This window comes from Oryctolagus cuniculus, chromosome 3 (assembly GCF_051225735.1).
Source record: "Oryctolagus cuniculus isolate XC-2025 breed Fujian yellow rabbit chromosome 3, ASM5122573v1, whole genome shotgun sequence".
Classification (NCBI taxonomy): domain Eukaryota; kingdom Metazoa; phylum Chordata; class Mammalia; order Lagomorpha; family Leporidae; genus Oryctolagus; species Oryctolagus cuniculus.
Window position 1 is genome coordinate 69,240,374 of NC_142869.1, and position 17,075 is coordinate 69,257,448.

The window sequence follows — 17,075 nt, forward strand, 5'->3', positions numbered from 1 at the left end:
CGCTGGTCCCGAGATATTTTTTTTCTTCTTTTTTTTTTTTAACTTGACAGATAGAGTTATAGACAGTGAGAGAGAGAGAGAGACAGACAGAAAGGTCTTCCTTCTGTTGGTTGACTCCCCAAATAGCCGCCACGGCTGGCACTGCACCAATCCGAAGCCAGGAGCCAGGTGTTTCTTCCTGGTCTCCCATGTGGGTGCAGGGGCCCAAGCACTTGGGCCATCTTCCACTGCCCTCCCAAGCCACAGCAGAGAGCTGGACTGGAAGAGGAGCAACCGGGACTAGAACCCGGCACCCATGAGATATTTTCAAAATCAAAATTTCAAAGAACAAAACTGACCCACATGTATACACAAATTATTTCGGGTCCTTTTGTTATGTTTGGGATACCTGTGAAATAACATTCTGAATCACTGTAGGATGTTTCTTTTTGTCTAATTTGACCATTTATCAAAGATTTTATGTTAGAATTATGGATATGGCTAGGACAGTGGTTACTAGAAAGATGATCAGTATTCTCTGATTTGGAAATAAAGACAGCTGAGAAAGATTTTCAAAGTTTAAGTCAAAGGAGAAATGGTTTTATATCTGAAATGTCTGTTTTCCTAAAAACTCACTTCTGTAGAATAACAGTGTATTCTCAAATAGTAGTAGATAATGAAGCATACTTGGCCGAATATGGTTTTTGAATGCCAACGATAGAGGTATCTATTTGGAAACATATTGCTTCCATTTTTAGCTACAGGACTATCATACCTCATTAACAATATCACTTTTAGGTTTTGTCTTTCCTTCCAGGAACATAGGCGAATTGTAGCTTTTTCCTTTGCTGTATGCTTTCTCAAAATGATTGTCGTGTTTTCTTCTTCCCTGCAGCAATCTGCTGGGTTAGGCAGGCCCATCTGGCTCCAGATTGCTGAGTCTGCTTACAGATTCACTCTGGGCTCAGTTGCTGGAGGTGAGTGACATGTCTGTGTGCTGTTATCTCACGAGACCAGGACAGATCAGCCAAGGTGCAGTGCATTGTCCCTGCGGGTCACTACTGCGAGGTTTTCTGAGGTGTTCTTTATTGTTACCCGTGATCAGAGACTTGTCACAGCATGGCTGTGGCCCCTCTGGCTCCAGTCTGTCTTCAGGACAAAACCTCTGCAATGATGTCAAAGTCTGAGATGCAGTGCTGCACTCCCCTTAATTATATCCATTAAAGCCCATATGAAAAAGTGGAGAATAAGACTGTTTACGGGGTCGAGCATGGGGGAAGGACAGAAATGAAGATTTGGGACACCAATCTTAGGACCTCATGAAATAAAACAGCCTCCGAGTGATTCACCTATGCTCTTCTACTTGATTTTTTTCATCTCCCTTTTCACTGGTCCAGCATAGCTAGACTCTTCCCCTGCCTGTTCCCAGCCAAAATTTGAAAGATTGTTTTTGCTTAAATACTCTACATAGAAAAATGTGTAAAATCTGAAGTTGCTTTGTTGAGAAGACTAGCAGATGTGATTATAATGCTTACAATTTTTCAAAACAAGCCTGAACTGATGAGACTGATACTTCTATTGTTTCCAGTCTCAGTTTTAGAAGTTGCAGGGCATGTTGTGGTTTTCAACAGTCAAATAATATGTTAGCTTATCTAATAAAATTTTTAGTCCCTGAGACATCCAGAAGTATGGGCTTATTTTTTTAACCTAATTGTATACATAGGAATAGGATCATGTTGAAATTTGTTCCCAGTGTTATAGTTGTGACCAAGATTAATTTAGCAAAAAGATTTTTTAAACTAAAATTTAAGATTTCAGCAAACTAGTGTACATTTACTTGTATAGGCATTTTAAGAAGTGACTGGCATAATATTTAGTTAGGCATTTAGTGGAAAACATAAAAGTTAATACATAGCAGTTTAATATTGTCATTTTGGAAGATCAAGTGGTGGTTGTGACTTGATAATCCATTCTAATTTATAAACCTAAGATACCAAAGAACATTTTTTTTTTTTTGGACAGGCAGAGTGGACAGTGTGAGAGAGAGAGACAGAGAGAAAGGTCTCCTTTTCTGTTGGTTCACCCCCCTAATGGCTGCTGCAGCCAGCGCACTGCACTGATCCGAAGCCAGGAGCCAGGTGCTTCTCCTGGTCTCCCATGTGGGTGCAGGGCCCAGGCACTTGGGCCATCCTCCACTGCACTCCCTGGCCACAGCAGAGAGCTGGCCTGGAAGAGGGGCAACTGGGACAGAATCCGGAGCCCTGACCTGGACTAGTGCCGGCGCCGCAGGCAGAGGATTAGCCTATTGAGCCGTGGCGCCGGCCCAAAGAGCATTCTTTTTTTTTTTTGACAGGCAGAGTGGACAGTGAGAGAGAGACAGAGAGAAAGGTCTTCCTTTGCCGTTGGTTCACCCTCCAGTGGCCGCTGCGGCCGGCACGCTGCGGCTGGCACACCGCGCTTATCCGATGGCAGAAGCCAGGTACTTATCCTGGTCTCCCATGGGGTGCAGGGCCCAAGCACTTGGACCATCCTCCACTGCACTCCCTGGCCACAGCAGAGAGCTGGCCTGGAAGAGGGGCAACCGGGACAGAATCCGGCGTCCCGACGGGGACTAGAACCGGTGTGCCGGCGCCACAAGGCAGAGGACTAGCCTAGTGAGCCACGGCGCCAGCCTCCAAAGAACATTCTTAACAGTTGTTTTCTGAAGCAGTTGTATTTATACGTCCCAGTGGTTACTTAGCCTGGATGACTCAGCTGTGTATTAGAAGAGAAAAAGTGTCTCGTGAGATTTGATGCTCTGTTTTATGTATTTTTTCATCCTTTGCGATAAGATTTGTTGTCTTTATGAACTTTCCATTTAATTACATTCTTTTTTAAGCCTAAAAATTGTTCTGCTTGTAGCTGTGGGAGCCACTGCAGTATACCCGATAGACCTGGTAAAGACCCGAATGCAAAACCAGCGTGGCACTGGCTCTGTTGTGGGGGAGCTGATGTACAAAAACAGTTTTGACTGTTTTAAGAAAGTCTTGCGTTACGAGGGCTTCTTTGGACTCTACCGGGGTGAGTAAGAAATCTCAGCTGCTGAGGTTACTGATTTTATCTCATCAGTAGAAGACTTTCCACGCATTAACTATGGAAATCATGCCCAGCCAGACTAGGGCTGTTTCTATTTTCTCTTTGCTCATTTCTCTTTCGCATGTTCTTTCTGGTGATCAGCAATAATAGTCTGCAAACAAGGTCTTCAGTTCTTTGTGCAATTTATGTTTCTTGGCATTCAAATCCTCTGTTATCGGAATATGGGTCTGTGGTCACCATGCTCTTACAAACCAAAGTACATGTCTGCAGGTGAAGTACAGGGTGACAGCTAAGAAAGACAGAGCCTCTTTTCTCAGAGAGTTAGAGAGGAGAAATGTACCTCTTTGTGAGATAGAAGCTAGGCTGCCACCGAAAGGTGAGTTTACCCTCTGTACACTTGTTTCACCTGAAAGAAGTGTCACATTTTTTGTCTCATCTAAGGAGACCATTTATAAGTTTTTCCCAGTGAGTCATTGGGTGAAGGAAGGAAGGAAGCAAAAGAAGGAAGGGAGGGAGGAAAAAAAAAAACCACTGGGCGCCAAGTCTCAGTTTTCTTCCTGTCTTCCCCATAGCTCAGAGACAGAGTCAAAGCAGACAGATTTTTCTCTTGCAGGAAAAGTTACCACAAACTCTAGACCGAGCAGTGTTGTTGGCCTCAGAGGCAGCAACTCCGCAGAATTCTCTACCCTGCCCCACCCCTCCTCCCCCCAACCCTGTGGGCTTTGTAGTAACTTGTTCTCTTTGGAGAGGGAATGACTTTCATGTATGTGTTTTCACATTAGAATTTCGGGCTTCCTTTTGGAGGGAGATTAATTTTTTAATCCCTCTGGGCGCCACTTGGAATTCTTTGAAAATACTCTCTACATGCTCAGGTCCAAGGCATTTATGTAATTTACTGTACTTGTTTGTTTGCACACACAGGATCATTAATCCCTAGCTCATTCTGAGCCCTGTTGAACTGCTGGCCTTAGAATCTCTTCCTAGGAAAAAATGACTGGGCCTGAACAAAGTTTGGTGCTTATGGATAGGAGGAAAAAACACCTGTGGTTAGCATTATGTATGGTATTCAAATGAAAAATATAACTGATAGACTTAAATTTGAAGGAGAGGGTCGTGAGAATATTTGCTTTTCCCAGTATATGTAGAATTAGATAAGAAAATCATTCTGAGGTCAAAGTAGAGTCAGATACCCTGCTCCTAAGAATGAAATGCAATTACTTTTCCTCAAACATTCGAAGCCCTATGTTCTGTACATTCTAGCTGTACAGCCTGTCTACAATGGGAAGAGATACACATTGTCCAGAATGTGGATCTGCCCATGTATATGCTTATTTTAAACTGATTAAGGCTTGTATATATAGATTGTGTTTAATGGGGGAGACAATATCGAACAATACTAGGTTTTCTTTTTTCTTTGGTACTCCCATCTTTTTTGAAAAATGATCACTTTTCCTTCGTATACTTTCAAACTGTAAAGAGAATGTCCACTATTCGACAAAATCTAGATGTATAATTATAGTACATAATTTAGCTTTCCTAGTGGTTGTTTACAGAAGATTTCACTTGATAGAGATGTCGTATCAATTAAATGAGTGCAGTAATAGCCAGTAGGGGAGGGCATTGTTGGCTTTATTCAGGATATGAGCTGATAAAATCAATCATTGAAATGAGGGACTTTTGTATTAGGGAGAAGACTGTAGGAGTCCTGTTTATGAGCGCTGTGATTATTGAAGTTGTCATATATTGCTTAGAACTGGTCCATTATTCTGTCACATGATTGACAAAATTGTTGACAGATTAGGTAAATTTCTTTGCAGGCAACAATGATAAAATGACACAAATCAGTACTTTATTAAAATTCCATGAGCCTTATTGAGGCAAGTTGTAAAACAAATACACATGCTGACATGGCTGTATGGGAGTTAGATTAAAAGTAATAGAGCCTGGTAATCATGAGGGTTAGAAAGTTAAGACTGCCATCTGCTGATTTATTCTTTTAAATCAGTCTGCTACCCATGAAAGGTGTACACGGATTTGTGTTTGTCATTGATAATTCAGTTTGACTGACAGTAGCCTGTATATATGATTACTTGTTGGCTCTCAACTCATGGAAAATCATTCAGCAGTGTCCCCAAAGTAGACTTAATATCAGCAGTGAGCTTGTACCCAAACACATATGTAACTGCCCCTTGGCTGGTTGATTTAAAGAATATAAAACGTTTGTTGTTATCATCTTTAAAAATGTATGCAAAAAATGTGTGCTAACAATTTGGATAAGCTGTGTGCTTTTAGAAAGCTGGGCCCTATGAATAGCTGCAGATGTTGAATTGTTTATATATTTTTTCATTTCCAGTTTACAGCCAGCCTAGGGAATTTAACTTTCTAAGAATAATAATTTCCTTTGAGGGGATTCTTTTTAAATGTCTTGAGTTTGACATATATATTAGTAAATAAGAATACAATAGGCATGTGTTTTGCTTATGGAAGATACTCATTAAATGATACTGAAAACTGTATTTTTCTTTACAGTTTTGGCTTCCTTTTAAATAAATGAATACTGAATTCTGGGTTTCTCTGAAAAGAAAATTATGGGAGTTGGCATTCTATAATAACCAAGCCACTGAATGCTATTATGATGGTAGTGTCATTTGTGGCAAGACAGGGATATGTGTAAGAGCACACTTCAGAGCTTTCCCACATATGCAGCATTAACTTCTCTGAAATGTCTGTTTATGTGTGTGTGTGGTTGGTTGTAACAAGGGCGGAAGTTTGCTTCCATTCCTGGAGTAGGGGAGATCCTCCTCCTTTTAGGGAGGAATGGATCACTAGGCTTTAAAGGCAGTGTGCTTAAAAAAAAAAGTCTATAGCTTCAAGAAAAGATGACATTATCCTTGACCAGTAAATAAATCAATCAATCTATCTATCTATAGAAAAGGGGGGGAGAGAAAGATGGAGAATTTTTAGGATAATCATTTTTTTCCCATTTTAATGTAAACCCTAAAATGTTTGATGGGTAAATAATGTGGAGCAAACATTTCCTTACTGGGCTTGTGTATTTATGCGTAGTACATCTATATTGCTTATGACTTTTCTCCTTTACCTAGGCCTGATACCACAACTAATAGGGGTTGCTCCAGAAAAGGCCATTAAATTGACTGTAAGTTTCTTTCTCACTGAAATTATATCATTTGTTTAGTTTGCCATTAAGCCAAAAATTAAAATTAATTCTGCTGGAACTGGCACATTATTAAAAGGCATTTATAAATTTTTAAATTTATATAGACATTAACATAATTTTTAAATTTATCATGAAACAAATATTTTCCTAATGTGGAAAAGCAACAGTCTGCCAGTGAAGGAAATGATTGGAGTTAACTGATATTATCTTCCTAATTAGGTTAACGACTTTGTGCGAGACAAATTTACCAGAAAAGATGGCTCCATTCCACTTCCAGCAGAAGTTCTTGCTGGAGGTTGTGTAAGTATTAATTCTAGGTGTTTCCTATGGCAACTACGTTTTCCCTTAACCTTTTCCCACATTATGTAGGATGTGACATTTCACTTGAACTCAAGGGATTCTAAGCAGGTTTTCATAGCATTCATATAGAATGATTTTTAAATTTTATTGTGTGATCAAAACTGGTTTGAAACAGAAAAGAAGTAGTACTTTCACTCTTAAAAGTTCCTGAAATGATTCTAATTTTTATTCTTAAGTATCACAGAAAATATAGTGGAAGGTAGACTTACCATACATTTATATAGACCGAAACTTTAAAGTTAAGTGTGAGATAGTTGATTAGTTTGGCCCTTGTGTTTTAGGTATGGGATTGGGTATGTCATTGTGGGATAATTTTAATTTTAATTTTAATTTCCTTTTTTTAGGGGCCAGGGAGTGTGACAAACAGCTATAACTATATTGCAGTTATTGACAAAAATTCTGAAGCTATAGAATCAGATTATATTTACTTAACGTACAAATGATTTCTGTCTTTAAAGTGTAAGCATGACCTTGCGTTCAGATCAATTCTTAAATCCAAATTTGCAACTCAGCTACTTTTATTTGTGGGTATTTGTCTCACATCTGATAGCACATGATCCATTTAAGTCGTATTTAGGTTTTTTTGCTCCTGAAAACATCAATAAATTCCAGTTGAACTGGCTGACAGTGTTGGTTCAAACCTCCTCAGTTGCTTGTAGAACCTGAGGTAATGAGGTCGATGACCTTCAGAGCTTTTCATTTAGAGAATATGCCCCGGAGGCCAGTGAGAGAAGCTGCACCAGATTCTTGATGAGATTTGTCAGCATGGCACATACCTGAGTTCTCACCTTTCTGAAACCCAAGTTCTTATGGAAAGGGTGGACGGGCGTGTGAATGGGTATGTAGATTTGCACATATGCCTTCATGCACATCCCAGTGTATTCTCAGGAAGGAAGGCTCTTTGGCTGAATTTTCTTTTTTATGAAAAGGCAAACAATGGATAGAATGAGACTTTCCTTTAGGTGGATCACAAAGAATATAATTTCTCCTCCTGTTTTATCCTGGTTTAATGTTGAAGTTTTTTCTTATCTAGAGAGAAACTTTGCAAATCATATTCTTTTTTAAAATTTATTTTATTTATTTGAAAGGCAGAGTTACAGAGAAGCAGAGGCAGAGAGAGGTTTTCCATCTGCTTGTTCACTCCCCAAATGATCGCAACGGCTGGAGCCGTGCTGATCTGAAGCCAGGAGCCAGGAGCTTCTTCCTGGTTTCCCACGTGGGTGCAAAGGCCCAAATACTTGAGCCATCTTCTGCTGTTTTCCCAGGCCATAGCAGAGAGCTGAATCGGAAGTGGAACAGCCAGGACTTGAACCAGCGCCCATATGGGATGCCAGCACTGCAGGCAGTGGCTTTACCTGCTGTGCCACTGCACCAGCCCCACAAATCGTATTCTTTTTCTGAGATTTTAGTTTTCATTTGGTAAAGGAACTTCCTGACTCATCATGTACATACGTTAGCCAAAAATCTAAGTCATGCTCTTTCTGTGCCACATAGCTAGTTATTCCTGTTTCCATTTGCAAATCCAGAGGTTTTTGGCCACAAAAATGATCTTTCCCTATGTCTAACATGTGACTAATTGGTTAAACCATAATCAGATATTTGATTCTTTTGTTCCTCCTGAGTGTAGACCTCATTTGAATGGTTTACAGGTTTGAATGATAAGAATTTCTATTGAAGTATGGAGTTCCTTGATGATTGTGCTGACACTCTGAGTCTCTTTCTAAATAATGACTAATTTTGGAAACTTTGATAGATTATCTAGTTAAATTTAAAAAAAAATTATTTATTTATTTGAAAGGCAGAGTTGGGGCTGGTGCTGTGGCATAGTGGGTAAAGCCACCGCCTGTAGTGCTGGCATCCCATATGGACACCAGTTCAAGTCCCTGCTGCTCCAGTTCTGATCCATCTCCCTGCTATGGCCTGGGAAAGCAGTGGAAGATGGCCCAAGTACTTGGGCCCGTGCACCCATGTGGAAGACCCAGAAGAACTCCTGGCTCCTGTCTTCTAGCTTCAGATTGGCACAGCTCCAGCCATTGTGGCCTTCTGGGGAGTGAACCAGTGGATGGAAGACCTCTCTCTCTCTCTCTCTGCCTCTCCTTTCTCTGTGTAACTCTGACTTTCAAATAAATAAATAAATCTTTAAAAAAAATAAAAGAAAGACAGAGTTACAGAGAGAGATAGGGAAATACAGAGATCTTCCATCCTCTGGTTCACTCCCCAAATGGCTGCAATGGCCAGGCCTGGACCAGGAGTTTCATCCAGGTCTCCCATCTGGGTGGCAGGGGCCCAAGCACTTGGACCATCTTTCCCCGCATTTCCCAAGAGCTGGGTCTCAAGCTGAGCAGCTGAGAGTGGAACTTGTGCCCATATGGGATGCCTGCATTTCAGGTGGTGGCTTAACCTTCTACGCCACAGCACGAGCCCCAGTTGGAAACTGATAGCACGAAAAATAGATTGGGCTGTAGGCAGAATGATTAGGTTGTCTGCAGTTCTTCACCTTGAACATTTACATTTTCGGCTTTCCCTTTTGCTCTAAATCTCTTCATTTATGGTGGAAATAAAATATGCAATTGCTGAATTTCTACTGATGCACTCAGTCATACTACAATGTAAATGATTCTTTGAAGTGTAGTCCACTACTTCTAAAAGTCTATAAATTTCAACAGAGCATAAAGTCTTTAACAACAATGAAGGGTCTCTCTATAGAATAGCAGGCACTGTGCAATGCAGGGTATTCTGTTCCATGCATGATAACCAGCAAACAACCACTAGAAAAACTGAGAGGAGTGGCTGCCTGTGGGCTTAAGCTTCAGCTTCCTCACCATCCTGGCTCTCCCAGCTCGTGGTGATGATACATTGTGCAGGGTCCTTGTTGGTGTTCATGCTGGAAATGCCACCAGTGGGAAGAGTACTGCTGTGCTTTGAAAGTTTACCCACTTTTAAAGATGTAAACTAACACAGGTTAATTAGGAAGAAATGGCTCAAACTGAGTTGCAGGCTTTGTCCTAGCAGAAGGATTAGGTAGGAGCTGGCACTTGAGTTCCTGTAGAATGGATGGAAATTCTACTGCCATTTGGGGAAGGTGGTGTGTATTGACTATATCATGAAGTGACCAGGAAGTAAAAATCTCTGGTTCTCAGCCATTACATATTTTTGTTGCTTGTTTATTTTATAGTCTATTTTTATACATACATAATATGTATAAAAATATATGTTTGATATATGCAAAGTGATACACATTGTATAGATGTAAAGAATATTGATTAGGCCGGCGCTGTGGCTTATTAGGCTAATCCTCCACCTGCGGCGCCAGCACACCGGGTTCTAGTCCCGGTTGGGGTGCCGGGTTCTGTCCCCGTTGCTCCTCTTCCAGTCCAGCTCTCTGCTGTGGCCCGGGAGTGCAGTGGAGGATGGCCCAAGTCCTTGGGCCCTGCACCTGCATGAGAGACCAGGAGGAAGCACCTGGCTCCTGGCTTTGGGTCAGCGCAGCGCATCAGCCGTAGTGGCCATCTGGGGGGTGAACCAATGGAAGGAAGACCTTTCTCTCTGTCTCTGTCTCTCTCTGTCTAACTCTGCCTGTTAAAAAAGAAATATTGATTAAAAAATGAGCATCCATGTACCTGCCACCCAACCTAACTAAAATATACTGTCATTGACCATGATTTTGCTTTTAATGTATTCTAATCTTCTAGGTTGCTAATGAGCAATAAGGGCTTTTCCTACCAGGCAGGGCATTTATAGGGATTATCTCATTATTATTCCCAACTAGAGTTGAAGAAACTAAAACATCAGTGAAATCCAGAACTTAATAATTGGCAAAGTTGAGATTCAAACCACCTTTATCTCTAAAACTGAATTCTTTCATATCTGGTATATGTTACCATTCATCCTTTCATTTATTTGTTTTGTTATTCATGGGATAACTGCTATGTGTCTGATAAACTTTAAAAATTATAGCTTTATTGAGAATATAATTCATATATCATACATTTTCCCCATTTAATGTGTATAATTCAGTGGTTTTTAGAATATTCACAAAGTTGTACAACCATCACCATGATAAATTTTAGAACATTTTATCACTACAGAAAGAAACCTGGTACCCTTCAGCTATCACTCCCCAGTCTTCCCACTTCACCCTCAAACTCTTTTGTGCCTGGCTGTTTTTGCTTAGCATGTTTTCAAGTTCCATGCATGTTGTAGCATATATCAATACTTCATTCCTTTTCATTGCTGAATGCAGGGTATATCAATTGATGAACATTTGGGTTGTTCCACCTTTTAGCTGTTATAAATAATGCTGCCATGAATATTGGTGTATAAGGTTTTACATGGATATACATTTTTATTTCTCTTGAAATGAGCAGAATTGGCAAGTCAGTGTAGAAACTCTGCATTTTGAGGAACTGCCACACTGGTTCCCAAAATTGCTGCTTCCTTTTACATCCTTTTAGCAATATATGAGGGTCCTGATTTCTCCACATTTTTGGTAACACTTGCTATTGTCTATCTCTTTATGATAGCAATCCTAGTGCGTATGAAGTGGTGTCTTATTGGGGGCTAATGACTAGCAGTGTTGAGTGTCTCTGCATATATGTATTAGCTGTTTGTATATATCTTTTTTGAAAAAATTTATATCTTCAGAATCCACCCATTTTTAAATTGGGTTGTTTGTTCTTTTACTATTGAGTTATAAGAATCCTTTTCATATTCTGAGTGTGCATCAGGATATATGCAGATATTTTGCAATTTCTTGATATCTTTTGAAGAAATGAACATCTAATTTAATAAAGTTCAGTTTCTTTTTTCTTTTCTTTTTGTGTTTATGGTATCATATCTAAGAAATCCTTGCCTAATCCAAGAATGTGAAGATTTGATGCCTTTGTTTTCTTTTAAGAGTTTTATAGCCTTGTCTCTTAGCTTTTGATCTTTTCTCGTTCATGCCAATTTTGAACCTTATTTATTTATTTTTTTGCCTTTTGCCTTGAGCAGAGATATTACCAAATGAAAGTCTTATTTTTTCATTGCTAACATTTTGGTATATTTCCTTCCAAAGTTTTCATATAATGCACAAGTGTACATGCTTTTATGCTTGCATACAATACAAACACTCTCTCTCACTGTTTTTCAAACCACATCGGGGTTTTGTTGACTCTGACTTTCTGATTGGAAATGTAAGCAATTATCACTTTCAAAGGGAAAGAGGAAGTCACAGTGGAATATCTCATCTTAGAACTAGAATATAATCTTTGGGCATAGAAGTATAAACAGATTGTACACGTTAATTTTTATGTATTTTTCAAGAATTTATTCATTTATTTGAAAGAGTTACAGACAGAGAGCAAGAGTGAGTGAGTGAGAGAGAGAAAATCTTCCATGTACTGGGTCACTCCCCAAGTGACCAAAATGGTCAGGGCTATGCCTGGCCGAAGCCAGGGGTCAAGAGCTTCATCTGGGTCTCCCACTTGGGTGGCAGGAGTCTAAACACTTGGGCCATCTGCTGCTGCTTCTCCCAAGCCATTAACAGGGAGCTGGTTGGAAAGTGGAGCAACTGAGACTCACTTGGCGCCCAAATGGGATGCCATTGCTGCGGGTGGCAGCTTTACCTACTATACTACAATGTCAGGTCTAGATTGTGCATTTTTAAAATTTAATTTATTTGGTTTATTTGAAAGTCAGAGAAAGACAAAGTCAAACAGATAAAGCTCTCTCTTCCCTGGTTCATTCCCTAAATTTGAGTCAGGTTGAAGCCAGAAAGCAGAAATCCAGTCCCTGTCCCGCATGTGACTGGCAGGAACACAACTATTTGAGCTGTTACCTAATGCCTTCCAGGGTATACACACTAGCCGGAAGCAGGAAGCAGAAGCCAGAGCCAGGAGTGGAACCCAGGCATTCTGATAATGGGATGCGGGCACACCGAGCGGTGTCTTAACCACTGTGCCAAATGCTTCCCCACCCTTTTCAGATTTTAAATCTTCATTGTGAATGTTAACCAAAGATTTTAAAAATGTTTATATCAAAACCTTCTCAAAAAAGACTGCTGCAGCATTCATGGTAAATCAAATGTGCCAGTCCAAGTTATTGTTACTGTTACTGTATTAATTGTAAGTTGAACTTCAGGTTACTAATGGCTTGACCCTTCTTTTGATGGAGATGGGATAAGAATATATGTGGGGCGTGGGGCGTGGGGGTTGGGGGAACGGCATTGTGGCATAAAAGGTTAACCCTCTGCCTGCAGTGCCAGCATCCCATATGGGTGCAGGTTTGAGTCCCGGCTGCTCCACTTCTGATCTAGCCCCCTGCTAATACTTCTGGGAAAGCAGCAGAAGATGGCCCAAGTATTTGGTCCTGTGCACTCACAAGGGAGACCCAGAGGAAGTCCTGGCTCCTGGTTTAGGCCTGGCCATTGCGGCCACTTGGGGAGTGCACCAGTGAATGGAAGATATATCTCTCTCTCTCCTTCCCTCTCTCTCTCTCTCTCTCTATTTCTGCCTTTCAAATAAATAAATAAATCTTTTTTAAAAAGAATATATGGGCTGGTGCCGCGGCTCAATAAGCTAATCCTCCACCTGCAGCACCAGCACCCTGGGTCTCGGTCGGGGCACTGGATTCTGTCCCAGTTGCTCCTCTTCTAGTCCAGCTCTCTGCTGTGGCTTGGGAAGGCAGTGGAGGATGGCCCAAGTCCTCGGGCCCTGCACCCGCATGGGAGACCAGGAAAAGCACCTGGCTCCTGGCTTCAGATCAGCGTGGTGCGCCGGCCGCAGCACGCCAGCCGCAGCAGCCAGTGAGGGGTGAACCAACGGAAAAAGGAAGACCTTTCTCTGTCTCTCTCTCTCACTGTCCACTCTGCCTGTCAAAAGAAAAAAAAAAAAAGAATATAAGTGTGTATATATAGTTACTCAGTAGATGTCTGTTATGAATGCTGATTGTTGTACTTTAGTTGATATAATAGGTTTCAAATAATTTTTTCCATTGTTTCATATGAAAACTAATCTTACCAGGCCATACATTTTTGTTTTTCTATTAGAAAGTTTCCCTTTCTTTTCTCTCTGTATATAAGCACAGCCATGCACTCATGCACACAAACACTCATATACACACACACATATACACACATGAGTTCTTCAAAAATTTTAATGGAAAGATGGGGCTGGGCATTTGCCTCAAAGGTTAAGATGCCACTTGGGGTGCTCACATTCCATATTGCAGTGCCTGAGTTCAAGTTCTGGTTTAGCCTCCTGATTCTGGCTTCCTCTCTCCCTCCCTCTCAAATAAAATAAATTTAAAAATAGAAATAGTACTGAAACCTTTGAAAAGCCATATGCAAAAGGTGAGTTTAGCCCCTTACTTAATACCATATACAAAAATTAATTCAAAGTAGGTCATAAAACCTAAATGTAAGGGGACAGCATTGTGGCACAGGTTAAACAACTACCTACAATGTCAGCATCCTTTATAGGCATTGATTTCAGACCCGGCTGTTCCACTTCAGATCTAGCTACTGGCTGATGTGCCTGGCAAAGCAGTGGAAGATGACCCAAACCCTTGGGCCCCTGCTGCTCATGTGGGAGACCCACAAGAAGCTCCTGGCTCCTGACTTCGGCCTGGCCCAGCTCTGGCTGTTGTGGTCATTTGGGGGAGGGAACCAGCAGGTGGAGGATCTCTCTGTCTCTTCTCTCTCTCTATGGGACTGTGGCTTTCAAATAAATAAAATAAATCTTAAAAAAAAGCCCTAAATGTAAGAGCTAAAATATAAAATATAAAAATTTTCCAAGAAACGCAGGAGAAAATCTTTATGACCTTAGTGTAAGCAGAGAGGTTTTGAGGTGACATAAAAAGCGTGATGCCCAAGAGGAAAATTGATAGATTGAACTTAATAAAAATTTGAAACTTTTATGCTTCAGAAGACACCATTAGGAAGACAGACTGGGAGAAAGAATCGCAAATCTGATGTAGGACTTATATCCAGCATCTGTAAGGAACACTTAGAACTAAATAATAAAAAGACAAGCACCAGTTACAAAATAGGTAAAAGATTTGAAGAAATACACATGTTTGCAAACACATGAAAAGGTGTTCAACATCATTAGTCATTAAGGAAATGTGAATTAAAACTGCAATGTGGGAGTGGGCATTAGGCCTGGTGCTGAGCCTCTGCTTGAGATACTCTCATCCAATATTGGAGTGCCTTGGTTCAAGTCCTGGCTCCTCTTCTGATTCCATCTTCCTACCATTGTAGATCCTGGAAGGTAGCAGGTGATGGTTCAAGTAGTGGTATCCCTGCCATCCACATGGGAAACCTGGATTAAGTTCCAGACTCCTGACTTTAGCTCGACCCAGCCCTGGCTTGCAGCCATTTGAGGAATAAACCATGGGATGGGAGCTCCCTGTCATTCTGTCCATCTCTCTGCCTCTCAAATTAAAAAAAGAAAAACAATGAAAGTTTATGGGAAAATGAATTAAAGGCTGTTTTGTTTCTTTGGTGCAAAAGAATTTTGAAGGGCCGGTGCTGAGGCACAGTGGGTTAATGCCCTGGCCAGAAGTGTGGGCATCCCATGTGGGCGCCAGTTCTAGTCCCAGCTGCTCCTCTTCCTATCCACCTCTCTGCTATGGCCTGGGAAAGCAGTGGAAGATGGCCCAACTCCTTGGGCCCCTGCACCTGTGTGGGAGACCCAGAGGAAGCTCCTGGCTCCTGGCTTCAGATCGGTGCAGCTCTGGCCGTTGTAGCCATCTAGGGAGTGAACCAGTGGATGGAAGACCTCTCTCTCTCTGTCTCTGCCTCTCTCTGCAACTCTGTCTTTCAAATAAATAAAATAAAATCTTTTAAAAAAATAATTTTGAAATCCATGTATAGTTTTTTCAATATTTATGTTTCCACAAACTTTTGAAAAACCTTCCTCATGAATGGATTTTTAGAAGTTTTTAGCACCAAAATAAACATATTTTAATTCCAGTCCCCCTGAATATATATGAGGGAACTTCAAAAATATATATATAAAATCATAAACATGTATGTTGTATGTCCATATAAGACAAAAATATAATTGAATGTTTTGTTATAATATCTGTTGTAGGAAAGATTAACACCTTTATGAGTTTTCAGAATGCTTCATTATGCATTATAGTCACCCCCTTTGGAAAAGGTAGATCAGAAACAGAAGCTCAGAAAAGCTAGTTCACTCCAAATCACACAGCTAATGTATGCTGGAATTTTCATGTGAACCTGAGTTGATGATTTTTAGGACTAACTCCTTGTCTTCTGAGGAATCAAGTCAAGGCCTCTCCCTGCATCACAGTAAATCTGGATGATCCCTTTTCACTCTGTAATGCTTTTGCTTTCTCCCTCCCCCTCTCTCTATCTTCCTCTCTCTCTTCCTCTCTCTCCCCCCTCCCTCCTTCCCTCCCTTTTCTCTCCTCTCTCTTCTTGCCTTCCTTTTTTTCTGTTCAAAATTACATGAGTATATATATGTATTTGGTTTTTCATGTGGGTATCATTAACATTAAGGAAAGGAACAGATTTTAGGTGTTCTGCTCAGTGGGTTTTTACAACTATCATACCACTCAAGATCAGATAAAGATCATTTCACCCCAGAAAAGTCATTCCTGCTTCTTTTACAGTTAACCCTTCCCCTAGGCAGTCATGTTTCTGATTTTGTCAAAAGTTGTGTTTGTTCTTAGATTTCATATAGAATATACAAAATGCATTCTTTTCTGGCTGACTTCAGCTTAACATAATATTTTCAGAGAGTACTCCTTGTTTTGCATCAATTTTTTAATTTATTTTTAAAAAGATTATTTATTTATTTGAAAGTTACAGAGAGAGAGAGATCTTCCATCTGCTGGTTCGTTCCCTGAATGATTACAACAGCCAGCACTAGCAGACTCACATCTAGTAAGGACTTTTTCTTTGCTTCCAACATGATGTCTTGCTGCTATGCCTTATGTGGACAAGGCAGCTCCTTCAGCCTCTTTTGTAAAGACATTAATGCTATTTGAGAGAGCGGAATCCTTATCACCTCCCCTCAAAGCACCACTCTTTAATACTGTCATAATTGGGTATTAAGTTCTAACTTGTGAATTTTGAGGGAACATCAGCATTCAGACAGTACCATCCCTCTCCCTGTTTAGGAGTATATATTGTTCTATAGCATCGCTACCCTCCATGATGAGTGTAGTGCAGTTCATTACTTTTAAACTATTACTGTCCTAGACTGTTTTAGAAAGAACCACTGCATTTCCCATTGCTTTATGAAAGTAGCTAAAAGTGTTTGAGGGGTGGTGTGTAAGAGTCATTGTTCCTACTCCTTTGAGGCAGTCCTGATGACAAATAATTCTGTGACTTTCATTAGTTTGTTTAGTTATTTCAAATTCACATATTTTACACATCTGCTGGTGAGCCTTTAACAAATTGAGGTTAAGATTTTTATCAATCTCTGTAAGGGAAGATTTTATAATGAGTTGCTCATATTGCACATTTTGTGGC

At 40.5% G+C, this 17,075-nt stretch overlaps 1 protein-coding gene across 6 annotated transcripts in view; it reads left to right on the top strand.

Annotated features, from left to right (window-relative positions):
- The window catches only part of SLC25A12 (solute carrier family 25 member 12), a 105,325-nt gene that overhangs the window by 74,547 nt on the left and 13,703 nt on the right, over positions 1-17,075 (top strand). For all 6 annotated transcript variants that reach the window (XM_070070693.2, XM_070070697.2, XM_070070698.2 and 3 more), the window contains 4 exons: positions 875-956; positions 2,881-3,039; positions 6,159-6,211; positions 6,452-6,532. In XM_070070693.2, coding sequence (XP_069926794.1) covers positions 875-956; positions 2,881-3,039; positions 6,159-6,211; positions 6,452-6,532 — 375 coding nt within the window. The remainder of the gene's footprint in view (positions 1-874; positions 957-2,880; positions 3,040-6,158; positions 6,212-6,451; positions 6,533-17,075) is intronic.